Source organism: Protopterus annectens, chromosome 14.part0, assembly GCF_019279795.1.
Source record: "Protopterus annectens isolate FY-2018-M chromosome 14.part0, PAN1.0, whole genome shotgun sequence".
Taxonomy (NCBI): Eukaryota; Metazoa; Chordata; order Ceratodontiformes; family Protopteridae; genus Protopterus; species Protopterus annectens.
The window spans coordinates 479,460,560-479,486,887 of NC_056748.1; the positions used below are offsets into that span (position 1 = coordinate 479,460,560).

Sequence of the window (26,328 nt, forward strand, 5' to 3'; positions counted from 1 at the left end):
GCCAAATAGGGATGAAATTCCTCTTCCCCATCCAATTGAATTGGGTTAGGGAGGAACTCCACTTCACATGGATGGGGAGTCTGTTCCAGTGACAGGGTAGTCTCTGGGATACATACCTCCCTCTCCAGCAGGTCCCATTTATATCACAGGCAATGTTGAAGTCTTTAGAACAGGTAATTCTGATGTAGTTTGTTTTGTGGATAAGCAGGACGTCCAGAGTTGGGTCTGATTAACACCCTGTATGCCAAGCATAGCTCTCCCCTCGACAGTCTGTAGAGCACAGAAAACAGGGAAAGGGTCTTGAGGTGGTCTGCATAGGACATTTTACATATGCTTTGTATTCTTTTACTTGGGAACTTCTGTGGACATTCCAATTGTTGGATACGTCTGGTTAGGTACATATCAAAGGGGGCACTGTACTCAGACGTCTGATGAATGCCGAATACATTGAAACAATTACTTCCTTGGACCTAAATGCAACACCTTTGTTTAGAAGTTGCGAAACACAGAAGGATTTCCTCCCTACTGCAGAGACATGATGGTCAAAGGCTAGATTACAGTCTGTGTGTTCCCAAGTTCCTGTCTACTGGGTCAACTCAATTGGGTGTGTTGTCAATATGATAGGTTACCAGGGGTGGACGACTTCTTGAAGGATACTATTATGCATTTATTGGCACTTAGTTTTAGTCCATCAGTTGTTTGTCTGTTTCAGCCCTTCCTGGAGAACATTTCTGTTGGTCTGGGAGTCCATGACAACTCTGAATTTGTAATAATCTGCAAATTTAGTCAGCCAGAGACTTTTGACAATGGCCTTGACTTCAGAGAAGTAAATGCCAAAAAGAAACTGTCCAAGGACAGATCCCTGAGGGGACTCGGTTGTGAGTGGCCTCTTTGCAGAGGTGGACTCCCCAGTTCTAACTTCCTGGGCCCTGTCTGTGAGCCAGTTGGCTCTCCACCAGGTAACATATGGGTTTGTACCTAAACTCTCAATTTTGTCAATGCCAGAGTGGGGTATTGTGTCAAATGTCTTTGCCAATCAAGGTAGGCAGTATGAACCATTCTGCCATCGTCCATTGTTTTGTTGACCTTCTCAAACAAGTCCACCAGGATGAGTAGACATGACCTGCCCTTGATGAAACCAAATTATGTTGGGTCCAGTATCTGGAGGTTTACAATATCATTACTGATAATTTCCATAGCTTTGCATAGATGGCTAGTGAGACTTATGGGTCTATAGATGGCCCACCTTTGTGCAGAGGGATGACTGTTTGCTGTTCGCCATTCATGAAGCACAAAGCCTGTTTGGAGGCTACAGTTAAACAGCAATTCCAGACAGCATGATAGGGCATGTTTCATGCTATTTAGAAGGCATCCGGGATATTATTTAGGCTCACTGATGCAGCGTTACTGGCCTTTGAGAGAGCATTAAAGACCCGTTCCTTAGGGATAGCAGGGGGAGCTATATTTGATGGCATTTCCTAAAGGAAGTTTGAAAGGGAAAGAGGTGCAAAGCTGGAGATGAATTTTCGGCCAATAGGTTTGCTATATCTTCTGGTTCAGTATAGGTGGCTCCATTCACAAGGAGTTCTGCACAGAACTGGGCATTTCGTTTGAGGTTGTGGACATAGCTAAAGAATACCTTGTGGTTCCCCCTTGGCTTGGGGAGGACAAATTTGTCCTCCAATTTATTAGTTTGGTTTGATACAAGTGCTTCTATCCTACTGGGTGCTGCACCTCCTAATTTTTGCCATGCTTTTCTTCCTTCTGTTATACAGCCTATTGATTTTGTTATTCCACCAGGGTGGCTTATTTTTTGAGTTAGTTCTGTACTTCTTCCTGCTGGGTACAGCTGCCTGTATGCAGCTATTAACATGCTTGTATAGGGTTTCTGTGAACAGTTCTGTACAGGCACCAGTGTTGTTGGGGCTTATGGGGGGCTTGAAATTTTTTTGCCAGGTTATCACTTAATAGCAGGAACTTAGCCTTGGAGTAGTTCCTGAATATTCCAGTGTTAGCTGGGGGTCCAGGTTTTATTTTTACTTCAAAAGGAGACCATTTTGTGGTCTGACCTTACCAGGGATAACATTACAGTAGGAGGTGTGCAGCACTCCCATATTAGTGAGGACCAAATCCAGTATGGTTGCAACTCTGGTTGATGTACTGACAGTCTGGTCCAGGGAGTTTGTATTTACAAAATCCAGGAATCTTTGTGCCTGTATATATTTTTGTGTAGTACATGATACCCAGGTAACAGTGGGATAATTAAAATAGCCCATGAATATGGTATTAGGTTGGATGGTGAGAGTTTCCAAGAAGTTTAAACACATGGGTTTTGTGGGTCACAGAGGGGGAACCTACAGCTTGCAAGTAGTAGTATGGGATTTTGCCTATGGTGATTTGACCATGGAGTAGCTCAAGTGCATTGTCCTGTTTGACCAGCCTTCAGGTATATTTATTTTTGATGTAAATAGACACACCCCCACCTTTAGTCCCTGTCTATGTAGTTACTGGTCTAAATGTGTGGAAGGCATTATAACCTTGCACTGTCGGTGTGCTCTCCGCAGCTTTAAACCATGTCTCAGTGACCACACAAATGTCAGCATTCTCTAGGGTGAAGAGAGCTTCTAGGGAGTGGAGATGTTTTGTTCAGATCCTTAGCACTTGTGCGTTTTCTTGGTTTTGATTTGCTAGGTCAGAAGTACTTTCAGGTTGCCACTATTGGGGAAGATAATGTTTTAGCTAATATTCGAAAGCCTAGAGGGGACAGGTGCAGACCATCCAAGGCAAAGTAAAATGGTCTGTTGACCATCTCCTTTCACGCTGATAAATATTGCACCCTCTTAGAATGACACCAGAAACTAAGCCAATCCTTTCTAACCTTTTATTTGATTGTTATAGTTTCCATGCAATATTTTATATGTCCTACTAATTATCCCTTAAAACAGAAGCATCCATTCTAGATTAGTCTACAAACTCTACCACAGCAGGTCTCCCATCTCTTTCTTTCCCTCTACTCCGATATCCCTGGTAGGGAAGGCAGTGGTCTAACCTGCAGTCTAAATTTACTTTTGACCTCAATGCACACCATTACTCTTCTTTCTCTAGTCATTTGCTCCTAGTACCTTATCTGTTTTGACAGTTTTCTCCAGTAAATTCCAGCCCTCTCTTGCCTATTTTCTGTACCTCTACTTGCAGTCAGCCCTACTGGCAAAATCTCCTTTCTGCATTCATGCATTGGCTTAGTTCTTAGAATACTTTCTGCAACTTTATTAATAGAATATTATGTATAGTTCTGGTTATTCTTCTCTACGATCTGCATCCAAAATCCCATTCTCTCTACTTCTTGAACTCCTCCATCACTTCATTATCCCCCCTTACAACTTTGATTTATAATATTCTGCTTGTGTTACGTATATTAGCCTTAACCGCACAACTCTAAAATACCCCTTAAGTCACTTAATTTTAAACAACCTTCTTCTACTGGGAGGATTAACTTATCCCATTTAACTTTTGCCCTCCCTCTTCCTCTCCCAGATAAAGTCCTAATCGTTATCGCTGTCCAAATCTCCTCTGGTTGATAAAAACATGCCAGACATAGAACTAAAAGTACTAAATATTTTCACTGCTTGCCAAATGTATCTATTACAATCAATAAACAAGAACTTCCTGTTTCTCAGTTTTTGCATTATCTTTTTAGTCTCTTTTCACATATCCTTAGCTCCAGAGACTCCTCAGACTCTGGAATAGACTGCCCATAAATGTCAAGCAGAGTGCTTCTGGCCCTCTTCAAAAGGGACCTTGACGACTGGATGGGAGAAAGGAAATTCACCCTGGGGATTACGTCAGTCGCCCTGCTAGACAGGGGTCCAGGGAAGTAAATAGTGTGGGAAGAAATAGCCAGGGAATTGTTAATGGCTAGGCTTGTATAGGCCCTAGGGCTGATAACCTATGAACCATAACAGAAGTTTTTAATCCATACTCTTAAATGCTTAATAAATATGAGGATTGCTCAGCCAATTAGTTTGTGGACATAAAACAATGGTTGTAGCCATAAGTTAAGCTTCATTAATTTTATATCCTGCAAACTTCTGTGAACCACCATCATGTATAACATTCTTTATTACACAAAATAAAACAAGGATTAAGCTCTTTCGTCCATTGACAATCCTCCACACTTCATCAGAACCAATGTAAACTCATCACGTCACCTCCTATACATAAAATTATATATTTTTTGGAAAAAAATGTTCTTAAACAAAAAAGCACAGAACAAAATGAGATCATTAGAACAGCTGACAACGTTTTATGCAAATATATCAAACGTATTGAACAAACTGGTACTTTTCCGTTAAACCCCTACCAGTTCACACTGTTTTGCCGCTATTTCGTCGGCACTCTGGATTGCCTTCTTTCCTACCAACTGGCTTATAGTACAGATAATTTTGTTAGGTTTAGGCTGAACAATTAAAAAATATTTCAGACATTATTACAGACCAACTCCTGAGATGTGGAAACGTGTTGAAAATCATTAACAGTCGAGTTTTAACCTCTTACAGCAAGAGATTGGAGAATGGAGTGGGTGACTTAGAGTTGGCGTAAAAAGCAGTAGTTTTGTTTTTTTAGGATTAAGGAGAAGGCAATGAACCAGTTTTCTACTTTTTGGAATACAGTTTGGGTTAGGGACTAGAGGGAGGCTATGTTGTTGGAAGTACAGATTAAGGTAGGGTCATCTGCATATTGAATGCAAGTGGCATGTGGTATGTGGTATGTTCAAGTGGAGGTCGTAAATAAATATGGAAAAAAAAAGAAGTGGACCTAAGATAGAGCTTTGAGGGACTCCAATATTTACAGGAAGTAAGGAAGACAAATCGTTATCCCAGAGTACAGCTTGCGGTCTATTTTGAAGAGAACATCTGAACCATTGTAATGCTTGTAGATCGAGAGAATGGTACTTTAGTTTTTCAAGAAGTAGGGTATGATTAACCATATCAAAGGCTTTTGACAGGTCTATAAACAGTGCAGAGGAAAAGGAGTTATTATTGTGGTTTTTGTTTATAGTGTCAGTGAAGGAGAGAAGAGCAGTAGTAGTACTATGGGAATGGTCTAAAGCCATGTTGGCAGTTGGCTAGTAGGTTATTTTTGTAGAAGGTGGTTGAGTAGTTGTTTGTGAATACATTTTTCCATTATCTTGGCTAATGGGGAGAGTAAGGCAATGGGTCGGTAGTTAGTGAGGTCAATTGAAGTTCCACCTTTATGTAGAGGGATAATGTGGGATAGTTTCCATATGGTAGGGATTTTGCCTTCAGAGATGGTTCTGTTAATAAGGATAGATATGGGGTAGTCAATGGCTTGTGCGGCAATTTGTAGGTATTCAGATGGGAGACTGTCAGCGGATGGGGTGCAAGGTTTTAGTTTAGTAAGTAGCTTGTAAATAAGAGATGTTGGAACAGGGTGTATATGAAAGGTTGGGGAAAGAGTATTAGAGGTATTCGATGGAGAAGCAGGTAAAGGTGGTAGTGAGTTGGCTAGGGATCGAATGGCTTCTGTAAAGTAGTTATTAAAGGCATCAGGGATCAGGTTGGAATTACTTTGGTTGAAACCTGCTGGGGTGGGAGTAGTAGTGTTTCCTGGCTGAATAAGTTTATTGATATTAGTTAGTGGGTACAGAATTTATCATCTGCAAATTAAGCAATTTTCTTTTTTGCCGTATCAGTTGTATCCCTGAAATTCTCAGTCCCTGATTTTTCTTGCCAATGGCTCTAAATATAAAGTAAATAAGGGGGGGGGGGGACATCCCTACCGGACTCCTCTGTTTAACCAATGTACTGGAGAAGAACCCTTCCACTTGAAGTTTAATCAGGCAGATATACAGATATATGAAGGATTAAAGGAAAGAATTTTGTATGAAGTAATGCAAATACGTCCATTACCCTACTCATAAAATCCCAGCCAACTCTGTTGGATGTTCTCAATACGACCCACCAACAGTGACATTTTTACATTTTGCTTCCTTCTGAATCACCATTGGTCTAGTAATAGTCAACCCCCCCCCCCCCCCACACACACACACACAATTTGACAATTTTTGAGCCTAAAGAAATGCCTTCCCTTACCAAACTATCATTTGTTACTGAAAAAAACTGACATCGAAGATGGAACACTTCTCATTCAAGTGGGATAGGAAGGAGAAAAATGAGAGGAAAGTGGACAGGGGGAAATGAAATATACAGTCAGTAAAACTGCTACTGTCCTGAGAGGAAGACATTTGTTCTTTTTACCTAGCTTATTGCTCACATTTGCCTCTGGCACATCCCTACGTCTGCTTCTTTCTGAACTTCCCCTTTTGCCTGAACCTATGTGTTTAGACTGCTTTCAGCAGAAGGACCATTTTCAAGTAGGAGCTCTTACTGTACCTGGGAACAGGTAGGCAAATATAACTTCATAACTAATTCTATGCACTTTCACTTCTCTGCTTTCTTGAATATCCCTTGAGAAGGAGGGCATACAGTAAATTCTTAACCAGAGGAGCATCCAAAAGCTTTTCTTGCCATCATCTGGTAAGACATATGTTCTTATTCAGGCATGCATTCTTATCACAGCCCTCTAGATGCACTCCTGCTGCATGCACACCATGCCCATCCTTCATGGTCACTTATGTTTCTGAAGCCACATCACCCATTTGCTTGACAAAACCCTCTAACTTAATATGGATACACAAATTAAAAATGCAAAGGTTATAAAAGCATACACTTTTGCCAAATGTATGTATTACTCCAGTCTTGTCATGTGGGAGCATACAGGGTCCTACAGCCAGCTTGGAACCCCTCACAGCATCCATGCAGACAAGGTTTCTATACAAATATTTACAGCATTACTGGATCCAGAGAATCGGTCCAGCTGCTTCGTAGATGAAAGTTGGTGTCTATATTACAGTGTTGACATGCTCACCAAACTGTCTTAATTGTCAAGGAAATATCAACTTATAAAAAAACCCGAACGGCTGTGTTTGGATAGGTACATGCCAAAGAGGGCATTATACTCCATGACTGGCCTAACGAGTGCAGAATACAGTGGAATGATCACATCCCTGCACCTTGACGCCATTTACCAGAAATAGACTGGAAGAATATTGATTCAACAATATTAGTAATGAAATTATTCAAACTGCACATTCAGGAACAATTACTTCAGAATGTAAAACAATCTACCAGGGAACAGAACATACTAGACACTGTTTGCGTTCCTAAAGAAAAAATACTGTTACCTGAAGTCAGGTTTTACCACTGTTGATGTGCAGTGATCATGGGGCTATAAAAGGTCAATTTGTTGCTAGATAATTCTGCCAAACTGGAATCTATACCAATGCACAGAAGGTTAATTACAGATTATATGGAAGCAAAACAGTCACTATGTAAAATTAACTGAACTGACATTCAGTGGAAAAACTGCACATGGAGTGTGGAAATTTTTGAAAGAGAAATTGTTTCAGTGCTGAAAAAAAAAAAAAAAAAAAAAAAAAAGTTTCACATCAGGGTCTAGGCATACAACGTCAGGGGATATATTTCCATAAGAACAAGATACCCGATTAATAAGAGAAACAAAAATATAAGAAATGGAAGACAGGTCGAACTACAACTTCGAACTACAGCCTTGAAAACTGAAATAAACAAGCTGGATACAAGTGGACACAGCTAGTCTACCTTTTCCACACCTACTTCTCCGTCTACTCCACTCATTACCACATCCCTTTTAAGATGTAACATGGCATATTTTCTCATCAACCTAAGATTTTTTTTTTTTTTTTTAACCACCCTTTGATATAACTGTCATAACTGGTGCTTAAGTGATACTGTTAAACAGACATGTGGAGACCATACCTTCGAAGACAATAGCATTCTGTAGGCCATGCAGAGTTTGTAAAGTAATTTTTGAACTACCACATTATCTTGTTTGCTGGATCATCTGGGGAAAAACTGGTAGGTGGTAAACCTAATAAAGTCCTATGCCTAACACCCATGCATCTCTCACTGCACTGGCACAAGTTAAGTCAGTGGCATTTCCTAAGACATACCCCGATGGCAGCAGAGGACTACCTTACTGTAACCTATATAAAACTGTTGATCCTAACAAACTAGGATGAGCCCTATGGGGAGTGCATAAATACCAATGTGTGGCAAGTGCACCTTCTGTGTGCATTTCCAGATTTAGCCCTACTACTATACATAGATTCATAAGTAGATACTAGGCCATCTGCCCAAAGGCATTTACAAGCCTAGCCAGAATGTCTTGGCTTTCGCTGCCCCCTTAGATTAGTTCCCTGTGCCTCTGTCCAGCAGAGCTATTGAAGTGATCCCTGGGGTAAACTTAGTTTCCCATCCACTCAAGGTTTCTTTGAAGAGGGTTAGCGAGGAGCTCTGCCTAATGTAGATTGGAATCTTGTTCCAGAGCATGGGAAGTCTCTGGGACAGGAATCTATCCCTCCAGCACGTCCTATTTATTGTTGTGGTAAGGTTTAGATCCCTGGAGCGTGTGGCTTGAGTGGATATAGTTTTCTTTAGGTGGAGCATGTCCATCAATTCTGGGTTGGACATGGCACTGTATGTCAGGCAGAGATCACCTTTGAGTAGGCAGTATGCAACAGGGTACAGCTGGAGTTTCTTCAGACGAGCTGTATAGGGCATCTGCTTGTGGCCAGTGTTCCTCTTGGTGAGGAACATCTGTGGTCTTTCCAAATTGTTGCAGGTATCTTGTTAAGGTACATCCCAAATGGGGCATTGTACTCTATGATGGGTCTGATGAGTGATGCATAGAGGGTCACAATGACCTCTTTCAATCAGGATGCAAACCCTTTTGTGATTAGGTGGACTACATAGGATTTTCTAACCACTTTGGCAATGTGATTATCAAAGGAGAGGTTACCATCTACTAGGGTCCCCAGATCCCTTATGTCTTCCGTATTTAGGGGGCTACCACTTATGTGGTAGTTTGTGGGTACTTTGTTTTTTCCAAAGGGAATGACTATGCACTTTGGTATTTAGCTTGAGGCCATGGTTTTGACACCAGGTATCTGTCTCAGTGAGACCCTTTTGGAGGATGTCTGTGTCAGCTGGAGTCTAGTTATAGCCCCTAGTTTGCGGTCATCTACGAACTTGGTCAGCTACAGTCCTCCTTTGCTTGCCTGTACCTCTGAGAAGTATATGCCGAAGAGGAGGGGTCCTAGGACTGAGCCCCGATGAACGCTACTTGTAACTGGTTTAGAGTCAAGACCTATCTCCCGCAACTCTTAACATGTGGATTCTGTCCGTGAGCCAGTTTGCAACCCATCTCATGATGTAGGGGTTTATGTTCAGGCTGGTGAGCTTGTCTATAATACTAGAGTGAGGAATGGTATCTAAGGCCTTTGCGAGGTCTAGGTAGGCTGTGTGGACCACCTTTCCCTTGTCTATAGCCTTGGTTACTCTCTCAAAGAAGTCCACCAGGTTTAGGAGGCATGATTTGCATTTAAAGCTGAACTGGGTAGGGTCCAGTGTTTGGAGGTTCCCAATGTCACTGTTAATGAGATCCATGATGATGTGCTCCATAGCTTTGCAGACCAAGCTAGTCAGGCTTATAGGGCGATAGGTCCCGGGGTCCATTGTGGCTCCACCTCTGTGGAGTGGAATAACAGTTGCTGTGCACCACTCTGTGGGCATGTAGCCTGTGGAGAGGCTGAGTTTAAACAGTGTGTTTAAGTGAGGGGTTAGTTCATCTTTGAGCTCGTGCAGTACGCAGTCTTCTCCCACTGATACTGTGTTTTTGGCTTTGGAAAAGGACTGTTTTAACCAGAGTGTCTGATTTCAGGGGCACTACATTCTTCTGGTACTGTTATGGGCCCTTTTGGGGGTAAGAGGGTGGTGAATTTTGCACTGAACCTGTCTGCCAGAATGTTGGCTATATCGGTCGGTTCAGTGTATTTTGTGCCATTCTGCACCAACTCCGAGCAGATCTGAGAATTGCCACTTAGATTCTTGACATACCTAAACAATGCCTTGTGGTTATCTTTGGAGTCCTTGGCAATTTTTCTTTCGAAACTAGCCTTGGGTGATTTTGAGGGAACGTAGTTTCTTGCCGATACAGATCGGGGATGTCTTCCCTTCTTGGGATTTTACTCTTTTTTTTTTTGTACTAGTTTCCTCATTCTATTGTATAGCTTGTTTATGGCAGGGGTCCACCAGACTGGTTTCCTTTTCTTGGAGGAGTGAGTCTTGGTTTTGTTTGGGATAGCACGATCCATGTATTATTGTAGGTGCCCGTAGAGTGCATTAGTAAAGGATTTTGCAGCTTGGACAGCGTTATCCTTTAGCATGGTGGCTTTGAAACTTCCCACTCTCTGTCTTAACATGAAGTTTGCTTTTGAAAAGTTTTTCATGGTGGTTTCTTTGACTGGGGGTGGTGGCAGAAGGTGGATATCCAGAGTGATTAGTTTATGGTCAGATCTAACCAGTGAGGGGTTGACCTCCTATGTGGAACACCGGTTGCCCATGTTGGTGATGGCCAGGTCCAATATGTCACCTCTGGTGGGGGGTGTTGACCAGCTGATTTAGGGCACTTGAGTTTATAAATTCTAGGAAATGTTGGAAATGTTGGACAAGGGAGTTTGTACTCTAGTTATGTTTCCCAATGTTTCCAGGAATGCAGAGTGGGGGTCCTGGGACATGGTGGGTGATCTGTAGCAAGCTATAAATTTGAATAGTAGTTTTGCCCATTGTTAGTTGCACGTGGATGATCTCTGATGCATCGTGCTGTGCCACTAACTTGGAGATGTGGGTATCCTTGATGAATATGGATACTCCCCCGCCTTTTGTACTTCCAGGTTTTGTTGCCGAAATGTACGGTACAAGTTGTAGCCTGGTAGTGCTGGGATGTTCCCTGGAGCCTTAAACCAGGTTTCCGTTATTGCACATATCAATTTTCTCCATACTGAGGAGTGCCTCGAGTGCATGCATTTTGAGGTTTAGACTTCTGGCATTGAGTAGCATTACCTTCAGTTTTTTGTTACTTGTGCTATTTATGGTGGTGGGTTTGTCTTACGAGCCTTGCCTAAAAAAAGGCACTATGGGTGTGGCAAGAGCCTTGGCCAGTATTCAAAAGCCTAAGGGTGACAGGTGCAAGTAGTCTCTAGCGAAGCAGCGAGGCTTGTCAAGCATGTCATCCCAGGCTGACAGACACTGGATCCCCTTTGAATGACACCAGAAGCTTAGCCAATTGTTGAAATTGATCATTTACTCTCTCTATACCGTGGTATCATTCTTGGTGAGGGCAGGATGCTACTCAGGGTCATACCGGCCTGGGCTACATGATCAGAGAGCTCCTCCATGTCTCTCTTCATGTAGTCCAGGGACATATGGCTCAGGTCATTCACACCAATATGGACAATGACAGTCATATTTGTACTTGTTCTGGAGTGACCCGAGTGCTTGTGTTATGTGGCGGATCCTGGCACCCAACAGGCAGCTAACAGTAACCTCCTTGTTCAGCCTAGCGAGTGGGACATCAGTGTGCCTGACTAGAGTCACCTAATACTAGTGTATTGGGCATGTTATTTTGCCTTAAGGGCTGTGATTGCATGGCACACTTGTTTTGTGAAGTATGTGCTTCATGGTTTGTGTTGGGGGTGGAGGTTGCTTGGATGTCTACTTTGGAGGTCTCTGTTGCTTTTGCAGATTTTTATTTAGAGCCTCAGAGTATGTTTTCATGCATTTGTGTGTTTTTTGATGGTGCTGGTTTCACAGCTCTGTGCGAGACTGGTGGTGTGATGCAAGTAATTCCCTTCTCTTGACTGCCTGGTCCAGTCTTGGGTTGAGAGAGCTTAGCCTCCAGTTTGGCTGTATAATTGCATCTCTCGCATGCATTAGTGTTTGGTGGAAGGAGTCTGTGTACATGAGGCAATTTTAACACTGCCTCAAAATGCCCAGATTCACCAGTTGGACCAGAGAGTACACCTGAAACTGCCCTTTGGACATGCCTGGATAGGTACAGTGAACTGTTTTATCGATTGGCTGGCAAGGTCGAATAGAGAACCTTGTCCTTCTCTACAGTATGGGGGGGGGGGGGTCTAGTGCCAAGGTTTATTAGTGTTTGCTATAAGTTTTGAGCAAGTGTCAGGATGAGAAGTGAATGGTTTGAGTGCTTAAGTTGAAAGTTTGTCTAGTTCCAAGGGAAAAATTGAAGAGTAGACTTTGTGGAGCTGGGAATAGTTACACCCTAGCTAAAGGGCATGGCCCAGTGTGTAAAACCACGATAATGCTGTTTTTATAGCAGGGAAATGACAGAAACTGCTAATTTCTGGTCTGAAACCACTCCTCCTACAACAGTTAAACATGTAATTTAAACACAGAAATTACTTTGTTAAAGTGCAGGCAGTAAAAATAAGTAAAATATGTAGCTGAAACAAACTTTTTAAAAATCACAGAAACTCTAGAAAAATCAGCGTTTTAGGCGGAATTAGACAAAGGCAGCAAGAAAATGCAGAAAAATTATACTTGATCACTCCAAAGTCTCACTTTCGTCTTTACTGCTATAGAACTCTGCAGGGCACCAGGCAGGAGCTTGCTGAGCTGTATACTATCCTTGTGATTACAGCACGATACAACTGGGTTACTCCATTCCCTGTACCTGTAATCCCACCACTCTTACTAGCATACAGTCTATAGCTCTATGTTACAGATTTAGAGGTGTCTGCAGGTGCACCAGAAGAGCTACACTGTTGAGGCTAAACAATTTCAGTCCCGAGGAACATTATGTCCTTCTGCTAGTACTTGGAACACGTGGACAATGTGTGCTGGGAAAAAGTGCTAAGCAGTCTTTAAATGACCAAGTGTAGCAGACAGTGACATTTGACATGTGCCATGGAAGGGCCATAATTGCACAATACAGCAATATTCTAACCATTACTGACAAGTTGTACTGTGTCAAGGTAAAGGTACATTCCATAGCAGCTGACTGGCTGCTAATGGCCTTTCCACACAGAATTTATCAGTATAAGCATCACTGGCTCCAACCAGCAGTGATGTCCCCCCTGCAGCAGCATATGAAGACAATGCAAGTAGAGCGAGTTTACCACCATTTCATAACCACTCAATGCCATCACATCACAGCTGGCCCCAGACATGAGGGCAGGACTGGGTATGAATCAGATGTGTTGCAGTGTCGTCCAGTATGGAGAAAACTACTGTGTTGATTAGCATCCATGAGGACAACAAATACAGGGACACTGTACTGACTGGCCTTATAATGGTGGCACATACTGCTTCCATTTCCACTTCTTGAGGATTGCCAAAGCTACCATCCAGGGATAATGCAACATGTATGGCCATACTGCAGGGTACGCAATACTCACCCATGTCTGGACATGTACTGCATTCTGTTGCCCTTTGTTGTAAACATCCACAACACTCATCCTGCACTGGCAAGGCACCTCATAAATAGACGTTGCCCAGGTCACATTCCACAGTCACACGCCATCCTTGTCAGACGGACCCAAAATCCTAGGGGAAGAAGTCACCACAATGCTTAGATGTTATGATCATAGTGGCACCCACCTTACCAAAAGAGAACCGTCTGTTACACAGAGTATCACCTTGTGAATCCTCTTTCAGGCCATGGTCATATTAATGGCACTCTCACTCCATCACAGGAGTATGTGTAGCAAGACTTCCATCCCGATCTGCCCCTCAACCCAATGTTTGAAGACAGATATTCTTCAGTGTATCCCTAGCAACCCGTACAATGGGATTTGTGGCCCAGTCCAAGATCCTTCCTGGTGTAGCAAATGTGGGAATGTCTGATTCAGTGTGGCTGGACCATGCACTGACCAACATACTCTTGATTTTAAGAATGCATGAATTCTTGCATTGTTACTATGTGCTTGTCAGGATCCGTTATCTGAACCAGACATCTTTACTTGACCTGCTTTCCTCAGTAGTGAGACATGTTGTGGGCTGGGGGTGGCTATACTGCTACCAGCTGCTGCTACTTCCACCACATACTGACAGGAGGACTGACACGTGCCTTCACTGCTCTACGTGTGCGAGTGTGTGCGTGTGTACATGTGTTCACACAGCCTGATACTACAGTATGCTGGGGCTGCCCAGCTTGTTTCATCACCATCATCAACCTGTTCTCATTTTCTAAGTGAGGATGGGATGATGAATGGAGACGAATGTAGGAGTTGATGCAAGTCAGATAGTCACAGGTCTTCTCTCATAAAATCCATCTTTTGGATGCACGTCCTCATTTCCACTTGCTTTCTTCCTCTCTCTCATATTTTTCGTTACCAAATTGTATTCTGCTTTCTGACATGTGTGACCAAACCACCATAATCTTTTCAGCTTAATATTTGCTGCAACTGGGGATACTTTTGTTTCTGCTTTGATGTCCACACTTCTTGTGCATCTCATTATCCATTTCAGGTACTTCATCTCCATCACCTCATGTTTCTTCAACTGCTCTGCCTTCACTGCCCAACTTTCTATGCCACAAAGAGGCAATGGTCACACCACTGTTTTGTACACCTTACTTTACAGATTCTTTGGCATTCTGCTGTCACACTACCTCCCTGACACTCTGTGCCAGATGAATGCAACATCTCCAATTCTAACATCAATCTCTATATTCACATTTCCTTTCCCCTCATAAGAACCACCCAGAAACTGCTAACCTGCCTCACTATTTTCACTTATATCAGTTTTCAGCTTCTTCTGATTTCTCCCATTTGCTTCCATGATATATCTCAGCTATATTCAGTTTCTTCTCTTGCATCTTCAATTTTGCATTCCTATTGATTCCATGTATGTCTGGCATGCTTGCCAATGTTCATACAGTCAGCTGATTGGCTCTAAAATGATCAATGATCTCTATCAATGAAAACTACAGTAAGTCTTCCAGTACTGGTAATATTCATCTTAGTCCTAGATGACACCCCTCATGTACAACTGTAGGAACCAACATTCCCAAGAACAACAGGGATCGGTGTCAATTTATTAACAGTCATTTTTGCCAAAAGATCTTAAACATTCTACCAAATCACCCTTTGTTCATCCTCAAACATTTTGCTTTGCAAGGGATAGCCTTCCTGTACCCCCCCCCCCACAAAAAAATTATACATACCTACTACAAGGGTGTACAACTATAAAGAAAATGGAACACACCACTGTTGCTGAAAGGCGTTTCTTAGATTTGCTCCAATCTTATCTGCAGTCAAAAAATGACTACTGGTAGACAGACTACATCCCAAATGACAGTAAGCCTACTGTACAACTGCTGCAGCTACTCCCATCATCTCTTCCTTCAGTTCTGAAATTGTGACATGCTTTTAAATATTGGCAATTTTCTTGAAATACAACTACAAATGACAACACTGCTCACCTTGTATACATATCATTCGGACCTCAATTTCCTTCCTAGTAGTTTCATCTACATGGTTATATAGTCATTTCTGTACATCTTCTGTTGCACATTTGGTCTCACTTGGGATGCAAGGTGGGATTATGAATCACTACTAACCTGAACCAGTTTTTATGTGGCCAATTCAAAGATTCAGAATCATGCGCATGCTGTACACTAAAGCAACTTGGTGCATGAATCCTGGCCTTCAGTTTCATACATAAAAGATATCCCCCTATTATCTTGCATGTGTGATGGAACTTAAGGGTGTTGACCAACATAATCCTGGCACCCATACAAAATGTATACACTGGGGGGTGACTTGTGTTACACCCCTACACAGTTGCTTGTGGCTAGAACTACTGCCAACCATTTTTGACACTGCTGGGTATTTTTTTTCTGTATTTTGGGAATTAATTAGAAGCAGCAGCTATGAGATGCTTGACTGCACACAATCATTAGAAAACAACTGAGCAGCAAAAACCATCAGTAGTAACAAAGAAGCTGTAAACCTTTACAGACAGATGACAAAGACATGGTCTACAGTTCTGCAGAACTCAACCTCACAGGGCACGGAGCACTGGCAGTTCATAGGTGGGACAAACCGTGGTGCATTACTTGTACAAAAAGTCATTCCAAGCAGACTATAAATACTTAATACTTACACAATCTGTAACAAAGACAGCAGCTGGGGACATGATGAACAACTAAAGTCCTTCAAAATGGTTCAAACAGGTAAATTACTTACAGTCTTAAACAAGTTTATATAAACAAAAATGACATTATAAGACAAAAGACTAAGTATCCAAGGATGATAGGAGAAAATTTCTAGCCCCCAAACCAGACACGCACAATGGCTTCACTAACTTCAACCAAGTGACCCATTCGTGCTGTCGTGGAGTGACAGCCAGCATGCCTGGGCTAAAAGCAAGAGTCCTACAACCTATTCATTCCTGCCAAACATGCCTTATTAGCAATCTGTGTTCAGCCCAATGTGACAGTTTGGCAGTAGCAAGGTAGTAAGCCTGTCCCCTACCTTGGGGCACCACAACCCTTGTAGAAGCCGATGGAGTTCCTCTTCAATGCTTCAGGTCAAAGGAGTATACCTCTACATGCACTCTTGGGCTTCTGTACATGCACACAGGCAGATAGCACTCAAAGACTTGTGTTCAACAATGTATCACCTGGTGCTAGTGACTACCACCCAAGCTCAAGCCAGAGCTTCTTCACTCCTCCATGTTGATCAAGCTGGCAGGGGCTGCTCACTCCCATTCTCCCTGCCAGCTTCTACAAAGACCCAAGCCACCAGTCGAACTTGGTCCACCTGCATCATAATTAGGGCTTATGCTATGGAGTTGGCTAGGCAGAAGTCTTTTTAGTTATTTATTTATTTTTAAAGAAAGGGTACTGGCTGATCAGAACCGCCTTCCTGAATGGCAGTGGTGTCAAAAATTGGAAGAAATTCAAAACTATGCGACAGATGCATGGGAAAACTAAACTGAAGGTTATCTAGTATCTGCTTCCTCTGAGATACATACAGAAATGGGAAGAGTAGGTGGGAAAAACAGTCTCTGTAGCCAGCAGCCTATATTTCAGCAACAAATTGCCTAAGTCAAGATGCAACATTATATTCAAATCACAGAGTGACTTAAGACCATTGCATGTCTAAATTATAGTGTGAAGTATATCCATCTGTGCCTAAATTGTGCTAGTCTATGTGCCTATCTACTACACAGTGCATAAGTGATAAAGTATGTCACAGTAGGAACAGGTTACTGTGCAATGCAAGATCACACAGTGCCTACTTCATAATGTAAGCATGGCTGCACTATGTGTTCTCTTCACTGTGAAACGTGTCCTACATTTAAGCTAGACCGCATACCACACAGTGAGGATGAACTGCCTATAAAGACTCAGCTGCTCCCATGCACTTATCTACATTAAACAGATACCAGAGCATAGCAAAGTCAGGAATGGTCATGCTGTGGCTACCCTTCTATAATATAGTTCACCAAGGAGATTCTTCAGAGACTAGCTACATACACTGTAGAGGGGAAAAAAAAAATCAGGCAGCAAGAAACAATTTAAGTGCAGCAAATATTTCCTAAAAACAAGGAATGAGAAATGATACGATAGAGGTATCCAAATATCTTAAAGAAATTAATAAAAATTAGATAAACAGAAAGGCCATGTATTCTGGATAAGAAATTACTGCTAGGGCAAAACGTGTACTAACAAAGTTGATAGAAAACAGCAAATTACATTTTTCAACATCTGATCTAACCAAAGCATTTTTAAACATGTTTCACTTACGTAACTTAATTAGCAAATCCAAAAATATTACCTGAAATGGAGGGAAAATCTGGAACACATGTATGAGATATGTAGGTCTCAGTCTGGCATATATCAATAACAAAATTTCAACAATAAAAGAAAAGCACACACACACACACACACACACACACACACACACACACACACACACACACACACACTGGCCACTAGCTACTCTGGCTAGAGAAACTCATGACCGATTCTAACCAATGCCAGAATGCAGAAGTAAGACATTAATATAACTAGCTTTTTTTTTTAAAGTCTATGCACTAGAATTAGTTCTATTTCCCAAAACTGTTTTGAAAACTGGCTTATGACTAGGCAATCAATCTTAGCTAACGCCAAAGGGACCATAACCCAAGCATACTCACCACTCCAAACCACCTGGTCACATTGTCTACAATCCAATAAATTGGTTCAAAAAGGGAATCGATGACAACATCACTGTTCGTGAGGGAGTTATAAAGAAGAGACTTAGTGCAAAGTTTCCAGTAACTGCATAGTTCACTGACATTCTTTAAAAACATGTAGTGCCTTCTGCGGGCCAGCCGCAAGCACCTCAGGAACAAGCGCATCACACTGGAGAAGAACCACTGACGTCTTCTCATTCCAAGGAGTGCACAACCTGCATGAGAAAAATAGAGAGCAAGAAACATTTACATTTTTGAATCCCAAATGAATTTTAGAAGGTATCTACCAGTCACCTTATCAATGAATTTGATATCATTAATGCATATTAAATGTATCCAGCCTTGCATCTAAAATGCAGGGTTGGACTACATAAGGTTTTTCACTGAAGTAATGTGCAATGTATTTGTGGACTGTAATTCAAAGTTACAACTTCAACTTTTGTATCCTTTCAGAATATAAAAAACGTTCTGCACTTCTAACAACCCACTGCTATTACTACTGGTATCTTATTACTTACCTGCACGTCATGCATAATTTCACCACCTCTTGTAGGAAGGGTTGGTACACAATGACTTTTAGAATGGTCTTTGCAACTAGATGAACAGTAAATTTACTGCTGCTTGCATTCATGTTTGTTCTTCCCATCCATCTCATGCAGCTACCACACTGTTCATGTTACTAATGTTTGGTGACTGGGATAGTGAGCTGATCTCAAAGGACCCTTTAATGCCCTAATTAGACACTGAAAACTACCAGTACTGCACATGATGGCAGGATAGTGCATGTGCCCTCTTCAAATGGTACTCAAAGAGAGCACTTGGCATCTTCAAACCAGTCAACAGAAACTGCCTCTACCGTGGTTAGAGGTATCTCAGGAATGTTGTTTCTGGCTCTCACCCTTCAGCTTACCTTGGTCCCTGGCCTTCTGGCTCTCACCCTTCAGCTTACCTTGGTCCCTGGCCTTCTGACAGAATTACTCACTCATTAAATCTTTCCATAAATCACCCTCATAACAAGGGACTGAGAGCTGATGGTGGGGGGAGTGAACCTGGCATGGCACTACTGGGATTTTTTTTTTTCTTGAAATATGCTTCTGTTCCTCAGGGTCTCACACAAGTTGACAACAAAATTAAGAGTATGCTTATTTTCCCACAAGCACATCTCATAAAGATGCTTGTCAGATGCATTTATTTGAATATCTACAACTCAGTCCTATGACAGGGCATCCAAGTAACAAAGTAAACAATGCCCCCCCCCCCCCCACACCCAATTAACAGAAAATCTGCACACAGGCTGCAAGATAAGTACAGGCCTGTGCACTTACCATAAATGTAGATGTTAGAGTGTATTCACTGTTGCAGTCATCACATTTGGGTTATCCCTGCCAGGGTATCCCTCAGTCAGCCCGAATACCAGAGGCTTAGTATTTCTGTGTCAGGCTGCTATCGCTCCAGGACTGACGTCAGGTCATTAGTATAAAATAAGGCAGCCAATGCCATTACATCAGGTTTTTCTTGCCCTGTCAGGAGCTCCCAAAAGGGAGCTAGGTTATGGTGGAAGACCACCAGTAGAAAGTAAATACCAAATGTTCCTTGTAAGACGAGAGACAGACAGAGACAGAGACTACACTCTAACATCTACATTTATGTTAAGTGTACACAACTGCACTATGTTCTTAGTGTTTCACTGTTCCAGTCATCACATTTGGGTTGATTCCCAAAGCTGAAGAAAAGGGTGGAGGCAGTCAAGAAGACTGGGGGCTGGCTATGATGTCCTGCAAGAATGTAGTGGCAAAGCCGCCCTGGATTTGGAGAAGATAGGCAGGTGGTAATGCTTGCTGAAGATATGAACTGATATCCATGTTGCAGCCTCCAGGATGTCCCTGGTGGGGACCCCTCTGAGGAACACTGCAGAAGTGGAGGTTGCTCTGGTAGAATATATATGTCCTGACCCCCTTGGGGGGGAGGCTTCTCGTGTTGCTTGTAGCAGAAATGGATGCAGTGTGCTATCCATTTTGAAATAGTTTGTTTGGATATGGTTTGCCCACTGCTCCTGCAGCAAAGCTGACTAATAACTGATCAGTCTTTCTAAAGGATTTAGTCCCATCTAGATAGAATCTGACCTGTGTGCAGACCTGTGCGCACATCTAGAGTGCAGTATCCTTTCCCCTTGTTTGGTGGATTAAGGAAAAAGGTGGGCAAATGAATTGATTGGTTGAGAGCCAAACTGGACACCACTTTTGGCATGAAAGATGTTAGTCCTGAGGGAGACCCTGTCAGCATGGAAAATGATGAAGGGCTCTACAGCCATTAGTGCTTGTAGCTCGGATACTCTTCTTGAAGTGATTGGCCAGAAACAAGGCCATCTTCCATGAGAGAAACTAACTGCTGAAACTGCTGGTTCAAAGGGGGGCAAGGTGAGTTTTTCCAACACCAACTTTAGGTCCCAAGCTCGGGTAGGTGCTCTTCTGGGTAGCCTCAAGTTGTTAGCCCCTCTCAGGAACTGTTTGAGAGAGTGTGAGAAAAGAGGTGGCTCTGTGCTGAAGTGAGCCGAGATAGCAGAGGCATGAATTTTAACAGAAAAAAAAAGGATAGACCCCTGTGTAGTAAGTCAGCAAGGTAATCCAGGATGAGAGGTAGGGAGGGCTGTGCAGTCCCACCTCCCTTAGCCTGGACCCAGGTGCAAAACCTTTTCCATTTGTCAGCATAAGACTTTCTAGTGCTAGGGCATCTGGCCTCACATATAACATCTAGAACTTGCTTGCTGAGATTGGCAGCTTGTACAGTGGTCAGGGAATAAACCGGGCTGCAATCAGGATTGTCCTCGGTTTTCCTCCCTTATTTTTGAGCAGTATCCTTGTAATGAGTGGTAGTGGAGGAAATGCATAGACAGAGAGATTGACCCACTGGAAGGATAGAGCATCCACTTTCCAGGCCTTGCAGTGAGGTTCCCTGGTGCAGAACTTGCTGAGCTGATGGTTGGAGTGGGAAGCAAAGAGGTTGACCTTCAGGGTGCCCCTATTTTGAGTTACAAGGGTGAAGGTTCTTTGGTCTAGCTGCCACTCGTGTGGGTCAAGACGATTTCTGCTTAAGTTGTCTGCCAGAGTTTAGAGAGCCTGGCAGGAATTTTGCTAGTTGCATGGCTGAGGCAGTGTGCCAAATGGTCATGGCGAGCCTGCACAGAGGGTATGAGCGAGTCCCTCCCTGCTTGTTGATATACCACATCACAGTGGTGTTGTCCGTTTTGATTAGTAGAGCCCCTGGGAGAGTAGGGGTCTGAAAGCGGTCAGTGCAGGCTGGACAGCTACCATCTCTTTTTGGTTGATGTGGGATCCATTGGCCCTGTAGGACCTGCCATCCAGGTGTGCACCCCAGGCATAGTATGATGCATCTGTGGTGAAGGTCTGGGCGGTGTGGGGTTGTGAGAAGGGTAGCCCCTTGTTGTGGTAGCATGATGCTACCCAAAGAAAATCTTTCCTTAATAAGTTTCCAGGTCTTGAGAGAGTGTTGACACCAAAGGCTTGTTAGGTACCACTGTAGTTTCCTCATATGCAGTCTGGCATATGGAATGAGTAGAGTGCAAGAAGCCATGAACTCCAGAGCTTGCAAGATTTTCCTTGCAGATTACTGGGGTCTAGTTGAGAGAAATAGGCTGTCAGGTAGGTTTGCTTTTCTGATGTAAGGAATGCCATCTGGGATGCTGTGTCCAGGCTTGCTCCCAGGAATATCATTTTGGAGTGGGTACCAGTTTGGATTTTTTTTTTTTTGTTGTTGATTGTATACACTAGGAAGGTCAGAAGGTCCTTTACAGAGGACAGGTGCTTGAGCAGCTTTTCCTGACTGTCTGCCTGAATTAGACAATCTAAGTATAGGTACATTTGAATATTTCTTTGCCTGCAAAAAGCGGGAGACAGACATTTTGTGAATACTCTGGGAGCAGTGGATAAGCCAAAGGGAAGCACAAAGAACTGAAAGTGCAGTGATCCTGCCCTGAAACAGATATTTCCCGCAGGATTCCCCGATTGGGATGTGTAGGTGGGCCTCTTAGGTCTAGGGTGGCTAGCCAAGCATCCTTGGGAGAACGGGTAGTTGGAGTGAACATTTTGAATTTTGGTATCACCAGAAAGGTGTTTAAAGGATAGATAGAGGATGGGGCACCAGGTGTCATCTTTTTTTGGGTACCAGGAAGAGTCTTGAGTAGAAACCTTGGCCTATCTGTTTTGCCAGAACGTGCTCTACTGTCCTCACTGAGAGCAGGGAAAGGACTTTCTTTTTGGCCTCTGCCCACTGGTTTGGGGAAAGATCTGGGAACCCTTTTGGGGTTGGTAGAGTGTAGAAATAAAATATGTATCCCTGGGACACTATTTTGAGCACCCAGCAGTCATTGGTAATGGTGGCCCAGGTGCTTGTGTGGAAGGAGAGTTTTCCTCCTAGGGGCAAGTGCAGGTGGGCAAAGGGAGGGGGTGGAAGTGGAAAGTCATTGTGAATTCTTACCATAAGGGGGTGACTTATCACTCCCTGGTTTTGAAGAGGAGGAACTTCATTGATTAGATCTCTGACTGCTTCCCCAGGTTCTGGGCCGAGCTGACCTGGAGGTGGCAGGAAAGGACCAGTGCTTGGAGCAATGTCTACTGAACCTGGGTGGCTGGACCTGCAGAACTCCTTAACTGTCTGCATAGATTTTGCTTTTTCTTCCATCTTTTTAAGACCTCCTCTGCCTGGATGCCAAATAAGTTGTCTTTGTGCAAGGGTGCATCTAATAATTTGGATTTGACATGGTCTGGCAAGAGCTGTTCCTTAAGCCAAGCATGCCTTCTAAGGGCAGAACCAGTGACTGCTACCCTGCAAGATGCTTCTAGAGCGTCAAAACCACATTGTAAGGTGTGCTTAGTTACTTGACTTGCAGAATGCATTAACTCTTGTAACTATTTTCTGCACAAGCAGGGACAGAAGATAATTTTTTGTTTGAGGAGTTCCATGGTATGTTGCCGATATTTCAGCATATCAAACTGACAATTTAATGCTCTAATAGCAAGAGTAGCAGAGGTGTATACTTTTTTACCCCATCTGTCTAATGCTTGGGAATCCCTATCTGAGAGGGTGGGATTCTTAGCAAAAGTTGCTTTAATTCCTTTAGGCCCTTGAGAAATAAACTCAGGGTCAGCAGTAGGATTTTTGAAAAGAAATTGGAGAGAGTCAGGGGACTCTCTAGTACCTGCCAAGTTTCCTGGGATCAGGAGGGAGGGTGTCAGGAGTCCAACTTGATTCCAGAAAAACATCATCCACAATATTCAGGACAGGTGGAATGGCCAGAGGTCTGTGCTGTGGAAGATCTAAAAATTCCCAGAGTCTTTTTAGACTGAGGGTATTCCCCACATTCCCATTGGAAATGCTCCCTTAAAGTATGTAGGGTTTCCCCAAAGGAAAAGAGGCTGAAGGAATGGATTCCTCTGAATCAGAATCCTCATAAGCAGAGAGGGGTTGCATGTCTTCATATTCAGATGCATCAGAGTCATCGGGCTCCTGTTCAGATAAAATTACTGGGGACAAATCTCTCTTTTGGAAGGGGTAGCTTGGCTTCCCCTGATCAGCATTATAAGGTCTTCCGCCATTTTAAGCATTCGAGACAGAGGCAAGGAAGCAGGTGCCAGAGATTGGGTAGTCAGTTTCTTGGGTGTGGTTCGTACCCTGGGCCTTAGAAATTCGGTAGCTTTCGAAAGAATGGCAGACACGAAAGAAGTCTGTCTGTGTCAAGAATCGGTATTGCAAAGTACTTCCACAGAAGCTGGTGCCTGCTCAGCGGCTCCAGACCCATCCAAGGTAGAGACAGCCACAGTATCCTTAGTCAAAGAGTCCCGCGGCATACTGGACTCCAAAAGGGTCTCGGTAGCGGCCTGCAAATCCACAGAAGCATGCATCAGGGGCTGCAAAAGCTCCTCACGGAGGACTGGAGAACCGATGGCTAGCTTAACAGAAGCGTCGTCGGTAGGTGTGGACCTGTGAGGTCTGTTTCTGTCTTTATCCTTATGTTTTTTTCGGAAGATCTGCTGTCGGACGGCTTACCGAAGCCATATTGGAATTAGAGGACAGAGCAAAAATATCTAGCTACAATAAGGGCCCGATGTATGGTTCTGGCATTGAACAAAGCACAAAAGCGACAGCGGGGGACATCATGGTCTGGGCCTAAGCAAGTGACACAGTAAGAATGAAAGTCTCGGTGTGGTATTTGCTTTCCACAGGCGAGACAATTGTTAACTTTTTCTGACATCGGTTAGATCAAGAAAAAAGGATCCCCAATGGGGGTGCTTAGCTTTAGAAGACTTCAACTTGGAAAAATAAAACTCTGGTAGCGGCCGACTGGCACTCGTGCAAACTGCTTCTACTTTGGACTCCTCGGCAACAAAGACTGATGTAATGGCGTTGGCTGCTGCTTTATTTTATACTACTGATGACCTGACGTCAGTCCTGGAGTGACAGCAACTGACAGAAATACTAAGCCTCTGGTATTTGGGCCAACTGAGGGCTACCCTGGCAGGGATAACCCAAATGTTATGACCGCAACAGTGAAACACAAAGAACATCTGTACCTACTCTCTCTCAAGACAACTAACTGCAAACTTCTAATCTGGTCACATGACATACCACCCATAGCATAGATGCCTTCTTCCCAATTAGATTCACTTCACTGGAACAAAATCCCTCAGATTACATCTGTCAACTCACTACAGGACTTCCTTGAGGCCCATAAAAAGCATATTATGCAAACTACCCAATGTAAATTCTTTACCAACCACCATTAATTTTGTTCCCTCTCAAGCTGCTCAGGGCCTTCAGCACCCCAATGAGAGGAGGAAATAGGTGGAGTTAGAGAATGGCAGCGCCTCAAAACAACATGTGTGAAGATTACAGAACAAATATGTGCCAGGAGTCAGGTATGGAAATAAGATACACAAGGAAAGCTGGTGGTGAAATGCACAAGTCTGAAGTCATCAAAAGAAAGGAGTGCAGAAAAAAAAGTGAGATAGAAAGACAGACCAGGTGGGAAGGAATACTGGTTGGCTAACAAAGAGGCTAAGAAAGGAGTTGCAATAGCAAAAAAAAAAAAAAGACTACCAGCTTCTAAAAATAACTCTGTAGGTGGCACAAAAACTATATCATGATGCAAGACAAAGACAGAAAGATAAAGATAAGCACCCTTCATAAGGGTTGCCAGCAACAACCTGCTCACTAGTCCACAGGGCAAAGGCAGATGTAAGCAGTACTTCCAGCAGCTTCTGAAAGAAAACACCACAGAAGCTTTACTGCCCAGACACAGCCCATGAGAGAAGAGGAATCCACCACAGAAAAAGGTAAAAACATTACAGGAAAATTAAGTCAGGGAAAGCAGCAGGCTCAGATGAGGTCACAGCACATATGATAAAAATATTGGGTGAGATAGTGGAGAAAGGATCCTGAAGGTACTCATAGCAGTATAGACAAAAGGTGCATTCCAGATGACTGTGGCGTAAGCATACTAGTGCCAGTGTACAAGAATAAAAGGGACAAGAAGCTAGAGATAAGGAAAGAGTCCAACTGGGCATTTCTAGACTTGGAGAAAGCATACTGACAGGGTCCCAAGTAAGCCAATTTGGGCAGTCCTGCGGTGGTCCGAAGTCCCAAAAACATTGGTAGATTAGTGCAGGCTATGTACAAGGACCCAATGACTCAAGCACAATTAATGTTCGGTCTCACAGAGGGGATCCCAATAGGTTTTTAACTGCATATTAAAACCGACCACAGATCTGTCTCTTGTGAGTCACAGTATTTTTTCACACCCTCCCCACCCTGTTACTGTTGTGTTCTTAAACACCACGGTCTTTCTAGTTGCCTGCCCCTTGTGTTTATTTGACCATATATCTTGCTCCCTCTGTCCTTTCACTGACTGGTGTGAGTAAGCACAAGATTGTCATTTTGTGAAATCACCCCCCTTCAACTATTTAAACTCATCACCCATCCTACTGTATTCCACAGTACCAGAAATTAAAAGTGCACACTCCCTTTCAGTCTAGCTTGCTCTTAAAAACAGTAGCTCTCCACTAAAACAACTTTTTAGACAGCTAAAGCTTAAAAGTTAGCCACTTTCATATCTAACTGCTTTGTGCACACTGCAGTGTTTAGGATA

At 43.1% G+C, this 26,328-nt stretch overlaps 1 protein-coding gene across 3 annotated transcripts in view; it reads right to left on the reverse strand.

Annotated features, from left to right (window-relative positions):
• ZDHHC16 (zinc finger DHHC-type palmitoyltransferase 16) overlaps window positions 1-26,328 on the reverse strand; it is a 558,609-nt gene that overhangs the window by 523,217 nt on the left and 9,064 nt on the right. For all 3 annotated transcript variants that reach the window (XM_044056233.1, XM_044056232.1, XM_044056234.1), the window contains exon 2: window positions 18,129-18,382. In XM_044056233.1, the coding sequence (XP_043912168.1) occupies window positions 18,129-18,365 (237 nt within the window). In that variant the 5' untranslated portion in view covers window positions 18,366-18,382. The remainder of the gene's footprint in view (window positions 1-18,128; window positions 18,383-26,328) is intronic.